This window comes from Neomonachus schauinslandi, chromosome 1, assembly GCF_002201575.2.
Source record: "Neomonachus schauinslandi chromosome 1, ASM220157v2, whole genome shotgun sequence".
Lineage (NCBI taxonomy): Eukaryota > Metazoa > Chordata > Mammalia > Carnivora > Phocidae > Neomonachus > Neomonachus schauinslandi.
In genome coordinates, this window is record NC_058403.1 from 58,525,160 (window position 1) to 58,543,424 (window position 18,265).

Here is an 18,265-nt window from a genome sequence, read left to right on the forward strand (position 1 = left end):
ATAACCTTATTATCACCCAAAGGTCCCACCTCTTAATACCATCACTTTGGGGGGTAGAATATCAACATACGAACTTGGGGGAGCCACAAACTTTTGGTCTACAGCACACGCTTTTGCATGGTCAACACACAGTTCTTTGTGTTACGGACGTCATCTTTTCCGTGGCAACTCCTCTCACACATTTCTAGCTACTGAGCCCAAAAGATAGCTGATCCTGTACACTTACTTATGATGTCTTCCCCATTTATCAATGCATCTCTTTCCTACCAGCTGCTCTCTGTGATGGCCACAGCCTCTTGGCTGGTCCCTGCTGCCAGGCTCTAAAAGTAGATTTCATCATGTCCTCCCCATCCTGGATTCCCCAGATGGAAACTGCTTGAGAAAGGCAGAATTCTAAGATGGCCTCCAAGATGCCTGCCCTGTACAATCCCCCACACTGAATGGAGGCTGAACTTGAGAATACCATGTGATGTCACTGCTGTGATTAGATTACTAATCAACAGACTGAGTTAATCAAAAGGGTGGGCCTGGCTTAACCAGGTAAGCCCTTAAAAGGGACTGGGCAAGTTCAATAACGAGAAACTGCAATGCCTCATGGCTGGAGAGACATAGATGCCATACGATTTGTTACTTGATGACTCAAATTATGTTGTAGACTTGGTATTCCTCAGCGGTCCTTGCTGAACTTGAGAATACCATGTGATGTTACTGCTGTGATTAGATTACTAATCAACAGGCTGAGTTAATCAAAAGGGTGGGCCTGGCTTAACCAGGTAAGCCCTTAAAAGGGACTGGGCAAGTTCAATAACGAGAAACTGCAATGCCTCATGGCTGGAGAGACATAGATCCCATATGATTTGTTACTTGATTACTCAAATCATGTTGTAGACTTGGTATTCCTCAGCGGTCCTTGCACCAGGCAAGTAGTAAAAAGCTGTTGACTGCTTGCCTTGTGGCCAGTGTCTCTCCTGTGTGCCCCTCACCCTCTCAAGGCCACTGTCAAGTCTCTGAGGCCCGGTGGGGACGAGGGCTTCCTCAAGACAGCAGGCATTAAAGGGTGGTTTCTATCTGAGAGCACTCTGGATTCCCAGAATGTTCCCCAATTAATCTGAGTCTATTAATTACCTGAGAGGGAGGGGGTGGGTTGGGGGGGGTGTCCTGTTAAAATACAGATTCCCAGGCCACGCCCCTGGCTATTCTGATTAAGTACTTCCAGAGTGGAACCCAGAAATGTGCATTTTGAACAAGCCAGGGCATCTTACAATCGGGCAAATTTGAGAAAAATTTCTGCCTTAAGGGAAATTTCAGTCAGAAATTCTTGTTAACTTGGGTAACAAGTGAGAGATGAAACTACACTGATCACTGTTACGATTTTTTTTCGTATTGTTTCCCGAACACGATTAAACTCTTGGAATAAACGAGGCCCCCGAATTCGCCCGCAAGCGGGATTTTCCCCGCCAGGGAGTCAGCCGCGGGGTCAGAGACGCAGGTGCCGTTCCAGAACTAGCCAGCAGAGGGCGCCCTAATGCAGCGAGAGCCGCCGGCGCGGCCGGGTGAGAAGTTCACGCTCACCTGCTGGCTCCCCGGGCCTCGTGGGGAGGCAGGGCGGGAAGGCTCGGCCCGGCGGGGTCCCGGAGGCCTGCGGGGACCCTGAATCCCCACCCGGGCAGGCTGCTCCACCTCTGGTCTCCTCCCGAATGGGCCCCAGGTGCCGCCCTCAGGGAGGGCAGGGACGCGAGCGGGAGGTTGGCCTGGGCCGCCTGGGTCCCGCCGCGGCGCTCACCGCGCTGTTCCACTCTGCGCGCACCCCTCCCGTTCCCTCGCCTCCTCTCCCGGGAGCTCCTAGGTCACCGGGCTCTCTGGCGTGGCCAGAACCCTGGCAGCGTGCAAGGTGGTTAAGTCTGTGGCCGTTGGAAACTGACTGGTTAGTGTCTGAATCCCAGTTCTTCCATTTAACTGCGTGGCCTTGGGCCAGAATTTGGCTGCCCTGAGACTCAATTTCCTTATCTGTACATTGGGGGTAATGATGCAGCCAGATAGGGCTGTTAAGAACATTGAATAAGATTATCTCCGTGAAGGCTTTTAGCACGATGCCTGGTACCTATTAAGCATTAAAAAACAAACAGTATTATTATTATTATTATTATTGTCATATTATTGTGCTAGCCCAAGGGATCTGTGATTATCCTTATCAGTACGTTTATGGGTATCTGCCCCTTGTTCCTGGGAACATTAAAAGGAACATTAAATGTATTTATTTATCAAACAAACAAGTATATAACGCTTTCTGTATGCTAGCAGCTGTTTGAAGTGCTTTACAAATATTAACTCATTTCATCCTTGTGATAACTCTGTTGCTATGATCTTCACTAAACAGGTAAGGGAACTGAGGCCCAGAGAGGTTAACTGCCTTGCCGGAGGTCACATTGCTATCAGGTGGTAGAGCCGGGTGTTGTAGCCAGGCAGTGGGGGCTCCAGAGCTAGGGGCCCAGAGTGTGGAAGGTGCCCCTGCGTCAGGCAGCGTGCTACAGAAGGAGGAGGGTGACTGGATTCTTACTCCCGCATCTCCCGGCAGTGTTGTCTGGGCAGGCTACACAGTCTAGCCTCAGACTCTTCACTTGTAAAACGAGGTTAATACCCCTATCTTTCTGGGGCGCTGTGAGGGTTAGCAAGAATGAAAAGCTCTTAGCTTGGCCCATGGTACGTGCTACAGAAATGGTAGCTGTTTGATGGCTGCCACTTTTAGACTCACGCAAGTTCGGATTACCAAGGAGGAGCCAGGGCACCGAAGACATAGGAAGTACACTTCCTTTACTCCAAGGAAAGAGCCTCCATAGTGGTGGCTGCTGACGTGGCCGGGGGCCTCGCTCTTGGTGCCCCATCCCTCCTTCTACCATGGGGGGGTCAGAAGACTCCGGTTCTAGTCCCAGACCTGTCTCAGAGGCTGCGGGAGCCCCTACAGCATTAACACTTCTGCACAGATGAGTTAACTATAATGCCCCTCCGACTCCCAGTTCTATGACTGGGGGCTTGTAGGCTTGTCACTCTACTGGAAGTCTCAGGACCCTGGTGGTACGTGACCTCCACCTGAAGCCCTGTCCTAGGCTGGGAGGGGTGTGTGTGTGGGGGGGGGGACTGACATGGGTGCCCCCCTTGGGAAGCTGGCCGTGGGGGAGGAAAGAGGCTGGCCTGGGTGGGAGGGCTTGAGTCTAACTCCCTGCCTGGGTTTAATGAGCCCCAGGGCTCTGTGAGGGCTGCTTTTCACCACCTTTTATTTGGTCAGACAGGGGGCTCAATAAATCTTTAGTTCTGTGGACTCCGCTCGTGGAATTGTTGAAGGAGAAAGCTTTTTGCAAATGACTGGAAAGCCCTTTGCAAATATAAAGTGCTTATTTAGATGCAAACGAAAAATCCAAGGTGCCTGTGACTCATCTGGTACCTATTGTGCTTGCTTCAAAGAGCGGGGGCTCGCCTGTGTGACGGCTGCCGTTTGAGAGCCACTTAAAGAACTCTCTGGTGAATGAATTTGGTCGCATTATTCCCGGGCCCCTAGCGGAGGACTCGAATTCTCACCGCTCAGAACGTGTCCTCCTCCTCTGACACTTTCTCAGCCCTCTCCCCAAAGCTAGTTCTGACCCAGGATGCTGTGGGAGGGGGCTGGCCCCCTGGGGAGGCAAGGAGCCAAGGAGGGGGGTGGGGGGAGAAGGGGCTTGTGCTTTTTTAAAAAGAAAAGGCAGCATTAATCCAAGCATCCAGGGCTATGCCTAAGAATCTAATGACAATAGTATTACTTGCTTTCAAAACCTCTTTTTATCATTTCGTTTCCTTTCCTAGCTCTTACTACCCTGTTAGTACATACCAAGGCTTCACGGCCAAAAAAATGCTGAATCCATTTGGTCAAGTTTGTCAGACTGGTGAGTAGCATTGTGTGCAGACCAAAGGTCTGCATGAATGACTGCATTTTTAATGAGTTGACCAGCTATTTGGCATCCCATGAACAGAATTTAATGCTGTGTACTGCACACGGCCCTGAAGGATGATGGAGACAGCTTTTCCAAGGCCGATTTTCGTTCCTAGAACAGAGGAGAGCCTCCATCTTGAGGTTTGGTGAGGATGGGTTCATGTCGACACAAAAGGCAAGAAGAAAGCATCCTTCTCCACTGGGGTCTAAGGCATGGCTTGGTTCCTGAGTTCAGGTAGTGAGGGCAATGCATTCTGGGGCTTTTCCTCTAGGGCACAGAAGCCAATTCAGGGTTTAGTCTTTTGGTTGTGGTGGAAGGTGGAAGTGTATGTCAAGCATGGACGCCGCCAGTGAAAGGATGCTCTTGTGCAGTTGGAAAGAGGCACCCCCTCCTGGCCAACTCCAGGTTTGCAGAGAAAGGCTGGCTGAATTCAGTTCCCAGATGCTTGTGCAGGGCACAACCTCACCTGCCAGCCCCCCACATGTGGATGTGTGTGGGTAGAGTGTGTAGGCACCCTCTCAAGAGGATAGAGAGGAGAGCCGGGGACCAGGAGGCAAGGAGGGGGCTGCCCCAGAGCCTCTCCTAGTAGCTCTTTGTATAGTTCCCGGCTCCCTGCTCCAAGGCTGATCTTCACCCCCTGGCTCATGTTCTTTCTGAAGGTGCGTATTTGTACTATAAACAGTGGCTACCTTCAGATAAGGACCACTCAGTTCCGTGTAATATTCTTTGTTCAACTTCTGTAACAGGCACAGCAGGGAGACTCACAGGTGATAAGGAGCTAGGACTACTGTACTGGTTTGGGTGGTAGAGGTGATGATAAGCAAACCAGAGGCAGTCTGCTTCTTATATCACTTATGTATTTAGGTACTAAGTGTCCAGAAATCACACAAAAGGCTTACATGTTCTAAGCAGAGTTCTATTCTCAAAGAGCGAAATATATTATAAAATCCCTAACTATCCCTTCATTTTAAAACAGCTTTATCAAGATACAATTCACATATCACACAATTCATTCACTTAAAGTGTATAATTCAATGTTTTGGGGTGTATTTATAGAATCGTGTGACTATCTCCCTTTATTTTTAAACACATTTTTTAATGGTATGTGTCCCAGCCTTATGAACACATTCTTTAATTCTCCTTCTCAGTTGGAGAGCCAATTCAAGTGGTAAAAAGTCAAAAGACTTTCTGGTTGACTGATTGGTCTGCAGTATCACTAGAGGGTGGGGGTTTCGGATCCATTTTTTGGTTATTGTTCAAGATTTCCATCTCAGCACGTGAAAGGGAGTTTAGGCTGCTGATAGAGAGGGTACAACCCCGGGTCATGCAAACGTCAAACATCAGGAAATGAGGAGGACCTGCTTTAGGACCTGGAGATGCCTTGAGATAGTTAAAGAGAAAGCACTATGAGAGTTCAGGGGTGACCGCACCAAGTTGTAGAAATTTGCAAGGGCTTCGTGGGACAGGGGGCAGGTGTGGTAGACCTTGAAGCAAGAGATGAATGTGGGGCAACCCGGAAAGGGATGAGATTGAGAAGATAGACTGAGGCCGTAGTGCAGAAAACTTTGACTCTTGGGCTGGGAAGGTAATTCTGATATTTACTCCGCAGGCCAAGGAGACGCTGAAGGGTTTGGGGGAGGGCAATGGACATTTGAACTTTATTGCCGGGGGATTGATTCACGATTAATATTAACTGATTCGGAGAGTGGCGTGTAGGACCAGTTAGGAGGCTGTGGCAGAAGTCTGGTGACAGGTCATAGGAACCTAAAATAAGCAGGCACAGTAAGAAAGGAAAGATGGGGCAAATCTGGGGGCAAAATGGCAAAAAATGGAGTCTATAAGCCTTGACTGCTTAGATGTGGGAGATGAGGAAGAGGAAGGGGACAAAACCTGAGACTGTAAGGCAATGATGCTGCCAACAAGGGATGATCCAGGCAAGATGGTTTGGTGCTTTGATCGTTTGGTCTTTAATGTTTCAAGGAGGCAGTGAGCTATCTAGGTGGTAATATGGTTTGAAACTCAGGGGAGATCTTAGGGGTGTAGCTGGAGATTTGAGGGGGCTTAGCACAAAGCCCAAGATTATGAATTTGGAGTCAGATAGACATGAATTCCAATGCTGGTACTGCTCCATACAAGGGGTGTGACTTTAGGCCAACTCCTTAATACCCCTGAGAAATGGAAATGAAGGTAATAGTAGCAGCTGAGTTGTTGTGAAGACGGAATGAGGGAGTGCCTGTCAAAGCCTTAGCACAGTAGGTAGGTTCTCAATGATTGGCAGACCTTGTTTGGGTCCCCGTTCAAGCTAAGGAGAGGGTGGATGGTACTGCTGGGAAAAAGGGTGGAGGAGAGAGAAGAGGTGGACAGTGGATGAGGAGGGAGGCAGGAGGGGACTCAGAGAAGGGAAGGGTGGAGGCTCTTGAGTAGCAAGAGAGGCCTCAGACTGGAGGGCAAACTTCTTTCCCCAGGGCTCTCTGTGGGCCTGGAAATGTCCAGGGGAGCCATGGGCGCGTCCAAGGCCCAGGCAGGGGAAAGGGGGAAAGAGGTGAGGAAACCAAAGAGGAGAAGCGAGCAACAGAGGCGCCCAGGGCCAGGGCAGCCCGCTCTTGGGGATGGAAAGAGATACCCCTCAGATGGAACATCCACAGATTTGAGTCACAGTCACAGAGATCCACTCCAGCAACTGAAAAGCAATTCTAAAGAGACATCATTGTTTACTTGTTTGCCTTAAACTCTATGAAGGAAATAAATAAATAGATCACAGCCATACTTCCTAAAATTACCCTTCTCCCCATCCACTTCTGTCTTCTCTCCCTTCCTTGCAAATCCTCCCAAGCTTTTCTCTCTCCTCTCCCTCTTCCTCTTTTCCCTCCCTTCTTAAAAAAACAACAAAATAATAACAGGAAGTTTTCCTCCCAACTCTTGTCAGCTCCCCTTCTGTCCTTGTCCCCCTCCCCCTTTGCTCCCAGTTAGGAATCACAAAAGCCCCCAAAGGCAAACCCAGAATCCTCTCTAGGGCTCTGGGAGGAAGGAAAGGCTAGGAAAGTTTATGGGATGATTGTTTTTCTCCTGCCACAGGGGTTTCTTCTCTACCGCAAACCATAGTTTAAAAGATAAAGAAGAAGAGGGCGCCTGGGTGGCTCAGTTGGTTAAGCGACTGCCTTCGGCTCAGGTCATGATCCTGGAGTCCCTGGATCGAGTCCCGCATCGGGCTCCCTGCTCGGCAGGGAGTCTGCTTTGCCCTCTGACCCTCCCCCCTCTCATGTGCTCTCTCTCATTCTCTCTCAGATAAATAAATAAAATCTTAAAAAAAAAAAAAAAGAAAAAGAAAAAGAAGAAGAGGAAGATGTCCTAGGGGTTAAGCTCCACTTGGTGGAGACCCCAGTGCCCTCAAACGCAAAGCCTGGGTGCCCCAAACAGCAGAAGCAGCTTCCCCAGGCTGGTTTCCCACACCGCCTGGCAGCCAACACCTGCTGGCAGGGGAATCCCAGCCCTACCTGTCGATGCTGATGGCACAGAGGTTCAGGATGCTGGCTGTACACATCATGACGTCCAGGGTGACGAAAACATCGCAGCAAACGCGGCTGAAGTTCCAGACTCCACCTGTCACCTGAGAGGCAGAGACAAGGCGGTCAGTGTTTCCCCCCCACGTTCCAGTCAACTCTGCTGCCTTCCCGAGGCTCCCCTGCACATGCGGACGTGCCCTCCCTGTGGTTGGCACTGTTGCTGCCAAGGACAGGCAGACGCTGAGGGCGTGCTGGGCGGCTCAACATGGTCACCCCAGAGAGGACAAATTCATGGAATGTGAGAACATCAGAGCTGGAATTCGTCCAGTGTTTCTCAAAGTGGGGTCGACAGTGGGGTTTAGAGATGCACATTTCTGAACCCTTCCCTAGGCCTACTGAGTCAGAATCTCTGAATCTGGAGCCGATGCATTTTCATTTTTAAATACCCCCTCCAGTCCTCCCCTGCCCCCACGCCCGTACACCAGGGTTTGAGAATAACCCATCTAGGTCAAACTCAGGAGGCAACTAAAGCTCATTGCGGTTAAGTGATGGGCCCATAGATGTCCAGCTGGTAGTAAAAGAGCTTGGGTGAGAGCCAGATGTGTGCCCTGGGCCCAAACCGCCTTTCTGAAGCCCTCTGCACAGTGGAGAGCTCACCGTGTACCCAGGGAATAAGCGGAAGACAGATTCTCCATGAAACTTACCTCTAAAATGAAAATCTCTCTGGCTTCTGGTTTTAAAGCTGGGGAGCATTCTGGAATAATATCTGTAAGAACCTATGCGAAATGAGTCTGTGGCAGCCTGCCTGCCTTGGACACCCCGGTTTCAGTCCCCAGGAGGTGGGGTGAAAGGTGGGTGCAGGGCATTGGAAAGGGGCGCGGGTCCTCTCTCCCACTCCCAGCACCAGGGAAGACAGTCCTGACCTCACGCATTTACATGTGGGTTCCAAGCTCTGAAACTTCCTCCTGCTAATGTAATTTAATTTGATTCTAACACATTTCTATATTGTTTTAAATGCTTTTTTACGTAACCTAATCAAACCAGAGAGGTGTGTCAGAGTTGTCACTTTCAGAGTGTCCATAGACTCCGTCTTTGGGCCCCAAGGCTTTGGGCATTTGCCCCTTCCGCTCCATGGGGACCATGGTTCTCAAGGAGAAACTCCGTGAAGCTTGGTGCCCCAGCGGCAGCTGCGTGTGCATGATATCCCTGCTGGGCAAGCCCGGTGGCTGTTTAAGGGGAAGGGGAGTGAAAAGTAGGTACAGTAGCCTCTAAAGTAGCTTCTCAAGGGAAAATGGGAGAGCGCGTAAAGATGGTGCAGTTGCTCTGATTCGTTTTCGTCACCCAAGATTCTTGTTACCTGTCCGGGTCCCTTTCCTGTTCATTCCTGATTTATCCCACTAAAGAAAGGTTCAGAGAGCCTCTCTCCCCTAATCACTTCTTTCCCCTTCGATTTATTTCTTTTCAGCATCCAATTTTATCCCTGTATTTGGTCATCTCCAGGCTATTTTGAGAAACCCTGACCAAAGATATTTTGTCTGAAAGCAACAAGGCAAAGTTCAAACTAGTAAAGAAGTAATTGTTTTTGTTCATTAGGTTGTGGATTTACTTTCTTTCAGCTCAACCATTTGGCTTTATAGAAATAAGGCCTAATATGAATTTATAAGAATTCTGAGAATGAGAAACTTGTAAAAAGGGAGGTGTGCAGTCAAAACAGCACACTGATTTACAGGAGCCAGGAGAATAAAGGACGGTTTTCTCAGTACACAGGATGGTCGTATGCTGTAAAGGCTTCTTGCAGAAGCACTGAATATAAAAACCCGGCAGGTTTTTATATTAAATCTCATTTTAACATATGTCTACTATGCAATATATGTCTTAAATTGGATAAAACCCACTTTTTGTTCTGTAAAATTGTGAATGCCTGTTTGTGTCTGTAAGCTGGGGTGAAAATGTAGGTGCGAGAGGATAGTTGCAACAACAGCAAACTCCAGTGCTTGCTGGGTGTTTATTTGTTCATTCATTCATTCATAAAGCAAGTAGTTGTGAAGCCCTTAATACTTAGTTCATAGAAGGAGGGTTTGTTATGTGTTTTAAGAGGTTTTAAAAATGTACTTCGGACCCTGTCCTTGAAGAACTGATATGGTAACTGAGGAGCAAGGCATTCTTAAATAAAATAACCAGAGATCATCATGAGGGCCGAACATTGTTAATACAATCTAATGTTTATTGAAAACTTACTTTACATGTGTCACTGGCCCACATAACCTGTTTTTGGGAATTTCTACAGCTTTGAAACTTTAGGTTCTGAAAACTGAATTTGTTTTTTACTGTGTGTGCTCTTAAAGCTTTTTGGGGACAAATTATACACTTATTTTATAGGAAAGTAAATGACTGTTACCTAATTCTGTAGGAGCAGGGACTCTGACTTGTTTGCTGCTGCATCCCCGGCTCCTAGAGCAGGGCCCAGCACGCAGGTATATTCTGGAAGAGTGAATGGTCTCTGACCTAATCTATATTAATAGTAATAGCTAACATTTATTGAATGCTTACTAAGTCTTGATGTTCTTCAAAGCACTTTACATACATGGCCTCTTGGCTCCTTCTCATCCTGTGAGGGGTGGCTACTGTTTTCACGGCAGAGAAAGGGCCAAAAACTGGGAGAGGGTCAGCACCCCACCCAGGGTAGCACAGCCAGCAGAAGCAGACAGCCCACGGGAATGTAGGTCACGACCTGCCCTGCTCCAAGGCAGCGTCAGGTCAGGAGGGGGCAGGTGCTGGAAAAGGATGGGGATGGGCAGACACAAGGGGAAGGGAGAAAGCCATGTGCTCAGCAAGGATTTTTGTGTGACAAACGGCATCACCTCCCTTCTAGGAAATGAGGCACCCTCTTTCTGATCGCCTCTATCACAGGGTTCCAAAAATAGTGCAAAGGACAGGGGTGGCTGTTGGCCTTGGGGTCTAATGAAAGCACACACCCAGCAGGTTTTTTGCTACCCTGCTTCTTAAGCCCCTCGCGGCCAAAGCCCTTCAAGCCTCCCCCTGGCTTCTCCTGTGCACCCTCCCCCCCATTCTGGCTGTCCTCGTCTTCCGTCTCTAATTCCGCCATGAAAATCCCCATTCTCCTTGATCTCAGTGAAGTGTCAAAAAGAAAACAGCCTGATCAGCAGATTGAAGTAACTCCCACTAAGGTGCATCACTTAGCCTTCCCTGGAGCTTACTCCTTAAAATAAGTCTCTTAACTGGTGGATGTATAGTGAAAATACTTATTTTGTTTTTTTTTAGTCGAGTCCTCCACATGGAGTAAATAAGAGTGAGCAATCAATAGAGCTGCAAAGGGCCATGACCATGCCCAAGTAACTCTCAAAGCTGTCTCAGAGCAACCCGATGAGGCAAATATTATTTTCAATTTATCGGTAAAGAAATGGAGACTGAGAATGGTTGTGTGCTTTGCCCAAGGACACATAGCTAGTAAAAGAAGCTGGTATTTCAATTAGCAATAATTGCACCTCGGATAAACCTCATTGGCTACGATACTGCCACTGCGCAAAGCTGAAGCTGGCATTTCAAACCCTTAATATTAATGATTGCTCTATTTTGCCTCTCCAGGTTAGCGCCCTGCTGTACCCCTGCTGGGAAGCCTACAGGTTCACTGCATTCTGCCATCATAGGAAGGAGGGGAGCTGGTGCTGGCCCATCCATCCACCACACAGCCAATATGTTTTGAGGGCCTGGTACTTTGCTTAGGTGAGTATACTGAAATAAGTGAAACCTGTTTTTGTCCCCAGGGCCTCAGCATACAGTGTGAGCACGTAAAGGGGACTCATATATGAGTGGGTGTGGGTGAACTGAGGGCCCAGGAGAGAGACACCAAGAGAATAACTATGATACAATGGGAAAAGTGCTGATGGTGAGGTAAGGACAAAGTGTGGGGGAACATAAAAGGGAAAGGGTGGGGGCGCCTGGGTTGCTCAGTCGTTAAACATCTGCCTTCGGCTCAGGTCATGATCCCAGGGTCCTGGGATCAAGTCCCGCATCGGGCTCCCCGCTCAGCTGGAAGCTTGCTTCTCCCTCTGAGTCTCTCCCCTTTCACGCTCTCTCTCAAGCTCTCTCTCTCTCAGATAAATAAATAAAATCTTTTAAAAAAAAAAAGGGGGGGGAGAGAGTTTTGAAATTAAAGCAAAAAAAAAAAAAAAGCAAAACCAAAATCTGATGGATTTAAGGCTCGTTAGAGACATGATTCTACCTTTCTCCTAAATTCTAATGAATAACTCACTACAGAATTCTGCAGCAGCCAGGTGGTGTTACTCTCACTTGCTAATGAATATAACTAACTCCCTTTGGCAATGCAGAAGGTGGGAGTAAGCAAGAAAGTGTCTTCAGGTACTGAAGTTGGCTATTGATTTCCAACAGACACAGCCTAAGGCAGCATTTCCCAAATTTACTGATTATAAGGCAGCGTTTCCCAAATCACCTGAGGCTCTTGTTAAACAAAATGATTTTCAGGACCCACTCAGAATAATAAATCCCTCCAGTGATTATTCTACTGCCTGGGAGGTTTGGGAAATGCTGGTCTGAGGATGTGGGGGTCAAGGTAGTGGGCATGACATTGTCTTCAGAAATGGTCATCCCTAAAAGCAGGGTTCCTTGACCATTCTGTGTTCCACGGATCCCTTTGGTCTCATGGTTCCCTTCTCAGAAGAATATTTTTAAGTGCATACAATAAAATACAGTGGATCACAAAGAATACCAATTATACTGAAATACAGTTACCAAAGTATTTTAATATATGTGCTTCTTTAATAATGCATTAAATAACAAAGCCTGGCAGCAGGTCCAAAATCCCTGTAATTTCAAAGTACTCGTGAGTGTAGATGGTATTTCAAGGTGTCCACAACAACTCTAATGGGATTTGAAAATATAAATATCTGTGATTTCTATTGGGGACACTAAGGATTGCTTCTGCCGTGGGTTGATGCCTACATTCATAATTGAAGAAAATGCTAAGTTTCAGTTTAGTGAAAATAAAGAAGTAATTTTATTTACATCCAAGTTGATGGACTCCCCTGATGAAGAATTCCTGCTCTAAGGATGGATTTTTAGTTGTTTGGGGAGATGTCTAAGGGGCAAAAATGGAGTTACTTCTCTAGCCTCTTCATTCCATTTATGTTTGCCACATTTGGAATCTTTTTGGGGTGCAGGGGGATTGTTGTGAGGCAAGATAGGGGATCCAGTTATCTGAATCCCAGTTTCCTAATCTGTGAAATGGGGGCCAGTTTACAGATTAGTGGTTCCTAAATGTCAGTTTGTAGCAGGTGGCCAGCTGCTTGCATAAATTACCTAGGGTAGGAGTGGGGCTGGGGCAGGGGGGCTGGTACAATTACTATAGACTTCCAGAGCCATCCCTGGAAATTCTGGTTTGGTAGATCTGGGGTAGACCCAGTAATTTGTGTTTTGAACAAGCAGTTCTCTGTAATAAAGATTTAGCTCAGAACTGCTCAAAGTTTAGATGCATAAGAGTCATGGAAGAACCCATTGAAAATGCAGATTCTCCTTTATTTTTACAATCAGTGTCCTTACAAGGGTCAAAGTTTCCTCTCTCCCAAAACAGTTTTGTTCTTTCCCATCATTATCTGACCTTGATCAGTGTCTGTGGTGGGTTTCCCTGCCTCAATGCTACCCCCCTGCTCTTTTTTGCTTGGTGTACAGTACTCAGTTCTCACGTCGTTTTTCCTGTCCACACTGGGACCCAAGTGGTCTGAGTTTAGTATTCTAAAGGTTCCTCCGGCTGCTTACGTTGCCTTTCTGCCCTGATATAAGTGCATTAAACATCACAAAAGGTGCTTAACCGAGTGGAACAAAATGGGATGTTTGTGCTTGGAGAGGGAGCTCCACACAGACTGCAGCTTCTAAAGCAGGAAATTAAAAACTTGAGAGGGAATCAGAGAGAGAACTATTTGTTATGGAACAGAAAAGAGTTTTCGAGAAAATGCTGCAAACTGAATTAAAGAGACAGCCAGGCCAGAGTCCGCTGAGATATAACCTACTCTGAGATCACCTGCATGATTTTTATCCTGAACTTCTCTGCTAGGCCTGAGGACAAAGAAAACTGAAGGTCAGTGAGTAGCCCCTGCTAGTCCCCCTGCCCAAGCCCAGGCTCCCGTGTGTCTTAATGAAGAGGATGGTGCCGTGAAAACCACTGTGGTGTGTCCATGCTGGCTGTCCTCTGCCTTCGTTCCGATAGTCCTTGGATTCCACTGGGAAACCATGAAATTCCTGAGCAGGTCTTTGATGTGTGCCATGGAAGGAACACATCATCTCTGCTAAACCAACTCTTCTTTCCAGTGATTAGTTCAGAGAAAATCATGGGCCAGAAGCCAGTCTAATCGAAGTATACCTTAGCACTTATACTAGAAATTCTGGGACACAGATTTTCTCTCTTGGTGTGAATAGTGTGGTATACACATGTGAGGCCTCTAACTTACCCTATGCTGTGGATAAGGCCAATACAGAGATGAGAGCTGAGAGAGTTGTGGAGAAATGGAGCTGGAGCCCTGTTCAAACTGTGCCTGCGGCCCACCCTACCACAGGACTTTTAAAGTCCCTGGTGTGAAAGAAAAATGCATTCTGTTTATTGCTTAAGTGAGTTGGAACTAAGTTTTCTTTTACTTACTACTAAAAGTGTCTTAACTGAGATATTTATAGTTCACACCTTTGAGTTATCAAAGCACTTTCGAGGTTGATGACAGTTGAGCCTAACATCAAGCCTATGAGATAGGAAAAGTATTCCTGTCACCTCCATTTTATTCACTTGATTCCTGGTCTTCTGACTTCCAGTTCTGAGTCTTTCTCATAGCATAACCCTATGCAATCCCAGTGAATTCTAGAAGCACAGTGTTCTGTGACATTTTATTTGCCCATCTCACATCAATTCCTCATACCACATCCTCTTTTTAAATAAAACCCACATTTTTACTTTCTTTTCTATCCTCCCCTGTATCCTTCCCTTATGATCCAATTTTGGCTAATTAAACTTAAGGGAAGTCCTTTAGGAGATGCTTTGAGGTGCTCCAGGGAAAGGGCTTTTTTCCCCCTTTCTCTCTCTTTCTTTCTCTGCTGTCCCCATCCATCCTATTTTTGAATACGGCCATGATGCTGAGGGCCATGGCAGCCATCCTGTGAGCAGCATGAGGAAGTAAGCCAGTTTGCCAAGGATGGAAGAGATTGGTCCTTGATGACACCATGGGGCAGCTGAATCAACACCAACAATCCCCTTCCTCCAGAATTCTGGTTCTGTGAGAAAAGTAACGCCTATTTGTTTAAGCCACAGTGAGTAAAGTTTTCCAATATTTACAGCATACATACTGGTGCCTGGAAAAATTAGGCAATTTTCCTTCGAAGGAAGGTATCTGGCCAGTATGAGCCAATATTTCCTTCAAAGAAGATAGATGTATTCAAATCAAAGCATAGGAAGCTGTGAATTTGGCAGCTAATTTGGCCACTGCATGGTGTTCTTCTCATTTCTGTGCTGTTCTCTTGGGGGCCCTCAAGCCTTACAGCAGTCTTTATGCTATGGTCAACACTGCATCCTTTCCTCTTTCCAAGGGAGCCCTTAGGTATAATCATGTAATTACTAGACCAGTTACTCAAACTGTACCACCATTAGGACAAGTTAGTGTGAGTAATGCTTTGCTCTTCTCTGAGACACATGGACTTATACATCCACAGTCCTTTTAAGGGCTCAAGGTACTCTCTTCTCTCATTGAGATACCCTGTTTGTTTCTGAGGTCCACAGAAAGCAGGCAGGTATTGAAGATGAAAAAAAGCATATACTGTGGTGGGTTAGGGAGACCCACTCCTTTGGAATAGAACCTTCCTAATATCTTAACTGGTTGTCTGTTAATTATGGTTGCTTTAAGTCATATTCTTTTATTGATAGAGACCCTTAGTGGACTATTGGCGAAAGTGGTACAGAAATATTAAGTAGCATTGACTAGAGCTTTAAAGCAAGTACGGAAGACCAAAAAGAGGTCCCAAAGCCCATTTCCCAGTGGAGAGATGTCTCCCAAATCTTCTTTATGTGATTGCAGACTTATTTGACCATGCTCTTGATTACTGAACACTTGCACCAAATAACCTGTTGGACAGAATGCGTATTCATTTTTATGATGGGGAATCAAGAGCTTCACCAGAGCTCATAGGAGAAAACTCATAAATCCACCCTGCAGAGAGTCCAGCAAGCCTTTGGTAACATTTCATGCTGGCTCTCTGTGGGCTCAGTTGCTCTTCTATGCTCAGCAGAAGGGGGACATCATCAGTTTTGGCAGGTGTGGCTAGCAGGGGATGCCATGGGTGTCTAGCATGGAAAAATCACAATGTCAATATCCTACACCAGTATCTACAGAGATTTTCCAATGTGGTCTATCCAGAGTCCTGGAAGCAACCCCAAATGGACAGTTGAAGAGGGACCTTGAGTGGCTTTGTTATAGATACCAAAAGACTGGTTTTATTTCAGAGGCAATTAAATTAAAATGTTTATTAGAGTGAAGGTCTTCATCCTGTATTTCTTTCTGGCATTCAGTCTTCTGAAAGACTTAAGAAACCTTGTAATGTATCAGGGGTGGACAGAAACACTTTGAGGTGTGGGATGGTGGTGTTATGAATCATTAACTAATCCATACTGGTTTGTAGCACTTTAAATCTGCCTTATTCTCGAGGAGAAATATCACACGTTATCTAACTCCTTTTCAGTCTCATTATTATTGAATGTAAAAAAAATAAACAGTTCATTGAAACAATAGATATAGCTGCAAATGGTATAAGCAGGAATTGCCCATCTAATGCATACATTACAGAAAAGATTCATTTAATCATTCATATAGCAAATATTTATTTAGCACGTATTATGTGCCAGGTAGTGTGTTTAGACTATAGGAAAAAAAAAAAAGAACAAAGACATAGCTTCTGACTTCAAGGTTGTCTCAGTTTGGGTTGACAGAAAAGTCAAGATAATTACAAGATCTTTTGCCATCAAGATTATCCTAACAAGGAAAAATTAATGCTTGGTTTTTTTCTCCAACTCTTCCCTTAGCCTTTACATCTATCCCAATCAGCCTAGATGTTTTTCTGCTTTTCCTTTCCTTTTCTATTTTCTTGATTTCTTTCCTTTATGTTTTCCCTTTGAGATCATAAGTCTAATTTTAGTTCCCAGTCATTCTTTAATAGGAGTAGCAGCCTAGGCGGTCTATGTTTGAGGTTTTTGCTCTCCTGTGATATGTCATACTTAATTAACTGTCACCTTCACTATTAATATTAACTGAGATATTAATTTGATGAATTTTAATTTCTCTTAATCATAGCATCATTTTGATCCTTCATTGGATACCTCTTTAAAACGATACATGATACACAGTGCAGGAGGGACATATTAATAGTACATTAAAGTGTTTTGAAAAAACTCCTTAGTAATTGCATGTTTTCCTGGTAAGAATATCTGTTTCTTGAACAGGTGTAGGCACCCTGATTCCTTTGTTAGTAAATGGATGTTTTGTCTTGATCACCTCCTGACTCTGTTTTGCACTTTCAAATGAAAATACTTTCAAATTGAAGAAATGTTTCTCTCCAGAAGAATTCTCCAGGGTCTGCTGCATTATCTGACTGGCGAGGGCTCTGTACTATTAATGGAGGCATCAAAAATATAAATGTGAAGGTTTGGTCTGTTTGGTAGCAGAGTCTGTAGAGAGCTGGTACCCAGGGGGAAAGAGCTGAGTCTAAGGGTAACTAAACTATCAAAAGAAGTCTGATCTATTTGCAGACTGTTTTTTCTCTCTTTTCCTCTTATTCATTAAAAAAATTTTTTTTTGTTTTTCTGTAATTCCGTCTGCACCCCCTTCCACCCTCACTGTTGTCCTGCATCCGTCCAGCAGTTCCCCATCCCTCTATGTACATTGAAACACTGATGAAGATGCCCACGGACTGCCTCCCTCAACCCCCCACATCCCTGAGACATGATTGGCACAGAGATTAAACCTGATGCATTTTTAGGATGAGTAGCATCACTCAAGCCCAGTCACCTGGATGCTGGAGACCCAGGAACACAATCATTCCTGGCTCCTTGGTTCTGATGTGGGCAAGTGATGTCAGATAATGGCTGTTCTCAGGCCGTCAGTTCCCTTAGGAAAGGGAGAATGATCCTAGTCCCAGGATCGTGGCAGGGAGCATTTTGAGCCCAGAAGGCCAGGAACTCAGGGAAGACAAAGACAAGTATGGTCACACAGGCAGCCTGCAGCTGGGGCTCACTCACCTCCAGGTACACCACCCAGGGCATCACCAAGGTGGCCACCAGCAGGTCTGCCACAGCCAGGCTCACCACCAGGTAGTTGGTGGTGGTCTGCAAAGCCCGTTCCTTCAGCACTGCCACACACACTAGACCATTGCCGAAGACGATGGCCAGGATGAGCGCACAGTAGGAGAGTGCATAGTAGGCGTGTGGGCGGCCCCGGCTGGCCCCTGTGGAGTTCTCTGCCCCACAGGTGGAGTTGATCTGGCTGCTCAGCTGGCTCAGAGGCGCCATAGCCCAGAGGGAGAAGAGTGACCCCAGTGGATTTCCTGGAAGGAGACAGAAAACAATGTGGTAAAACTGGACTCTTTGGAGCTTGGCTGCTTAGGTACATTTTTATGTATTGTTTCAACAAATATTTATGGAGCACTTCCTATATGCTTGGTACTGTTTTATGCACTGGAAATACAGCAATGAAAAAAAAATTCCTGCCCTCATGTTGGGGCCCACTGGGGGAGGAGAAT

General features: G+C 46.3%; 1 protein-coding gene and 1 pseudogene across 2 annotated transcripts in view; both read right to left on the reverse strand.

Annotated features, from left to right (window-relative positions):
* The window catches only part of DRD3 (dopamine receptor D3), a 31,865-nt gene extending 13,830 nt beyond the window's left edge, over nucleotides 1-18,035 (reverse strand). For both annotated transcript variants that reach the window (XM_021692553.1, XM_021692552.1), the window contains exons 1-2: nucleotides 17,766-18,035; nucleotides 7,457-7,569 (exon numbers count right to left, since the gene is read on the reverse strand). In XM_021692553.1, coding sequence (XP_021548228.1) covers nucleotides 7,457-7,569; nucleotides 17,766-18,035 — 383 coding nt within the window. The remainder of the gene's footprint in view (nucleotides 1-7,456; nucleotides 7,570-17,765) is intronic.
* On the reverse strand, nucleotides 10,845-11,016 carry LOC123326893 (annotated as a pseudogene).
* Nucleotides 18,036-18,265: the final 230 nt, after the last annotated feature.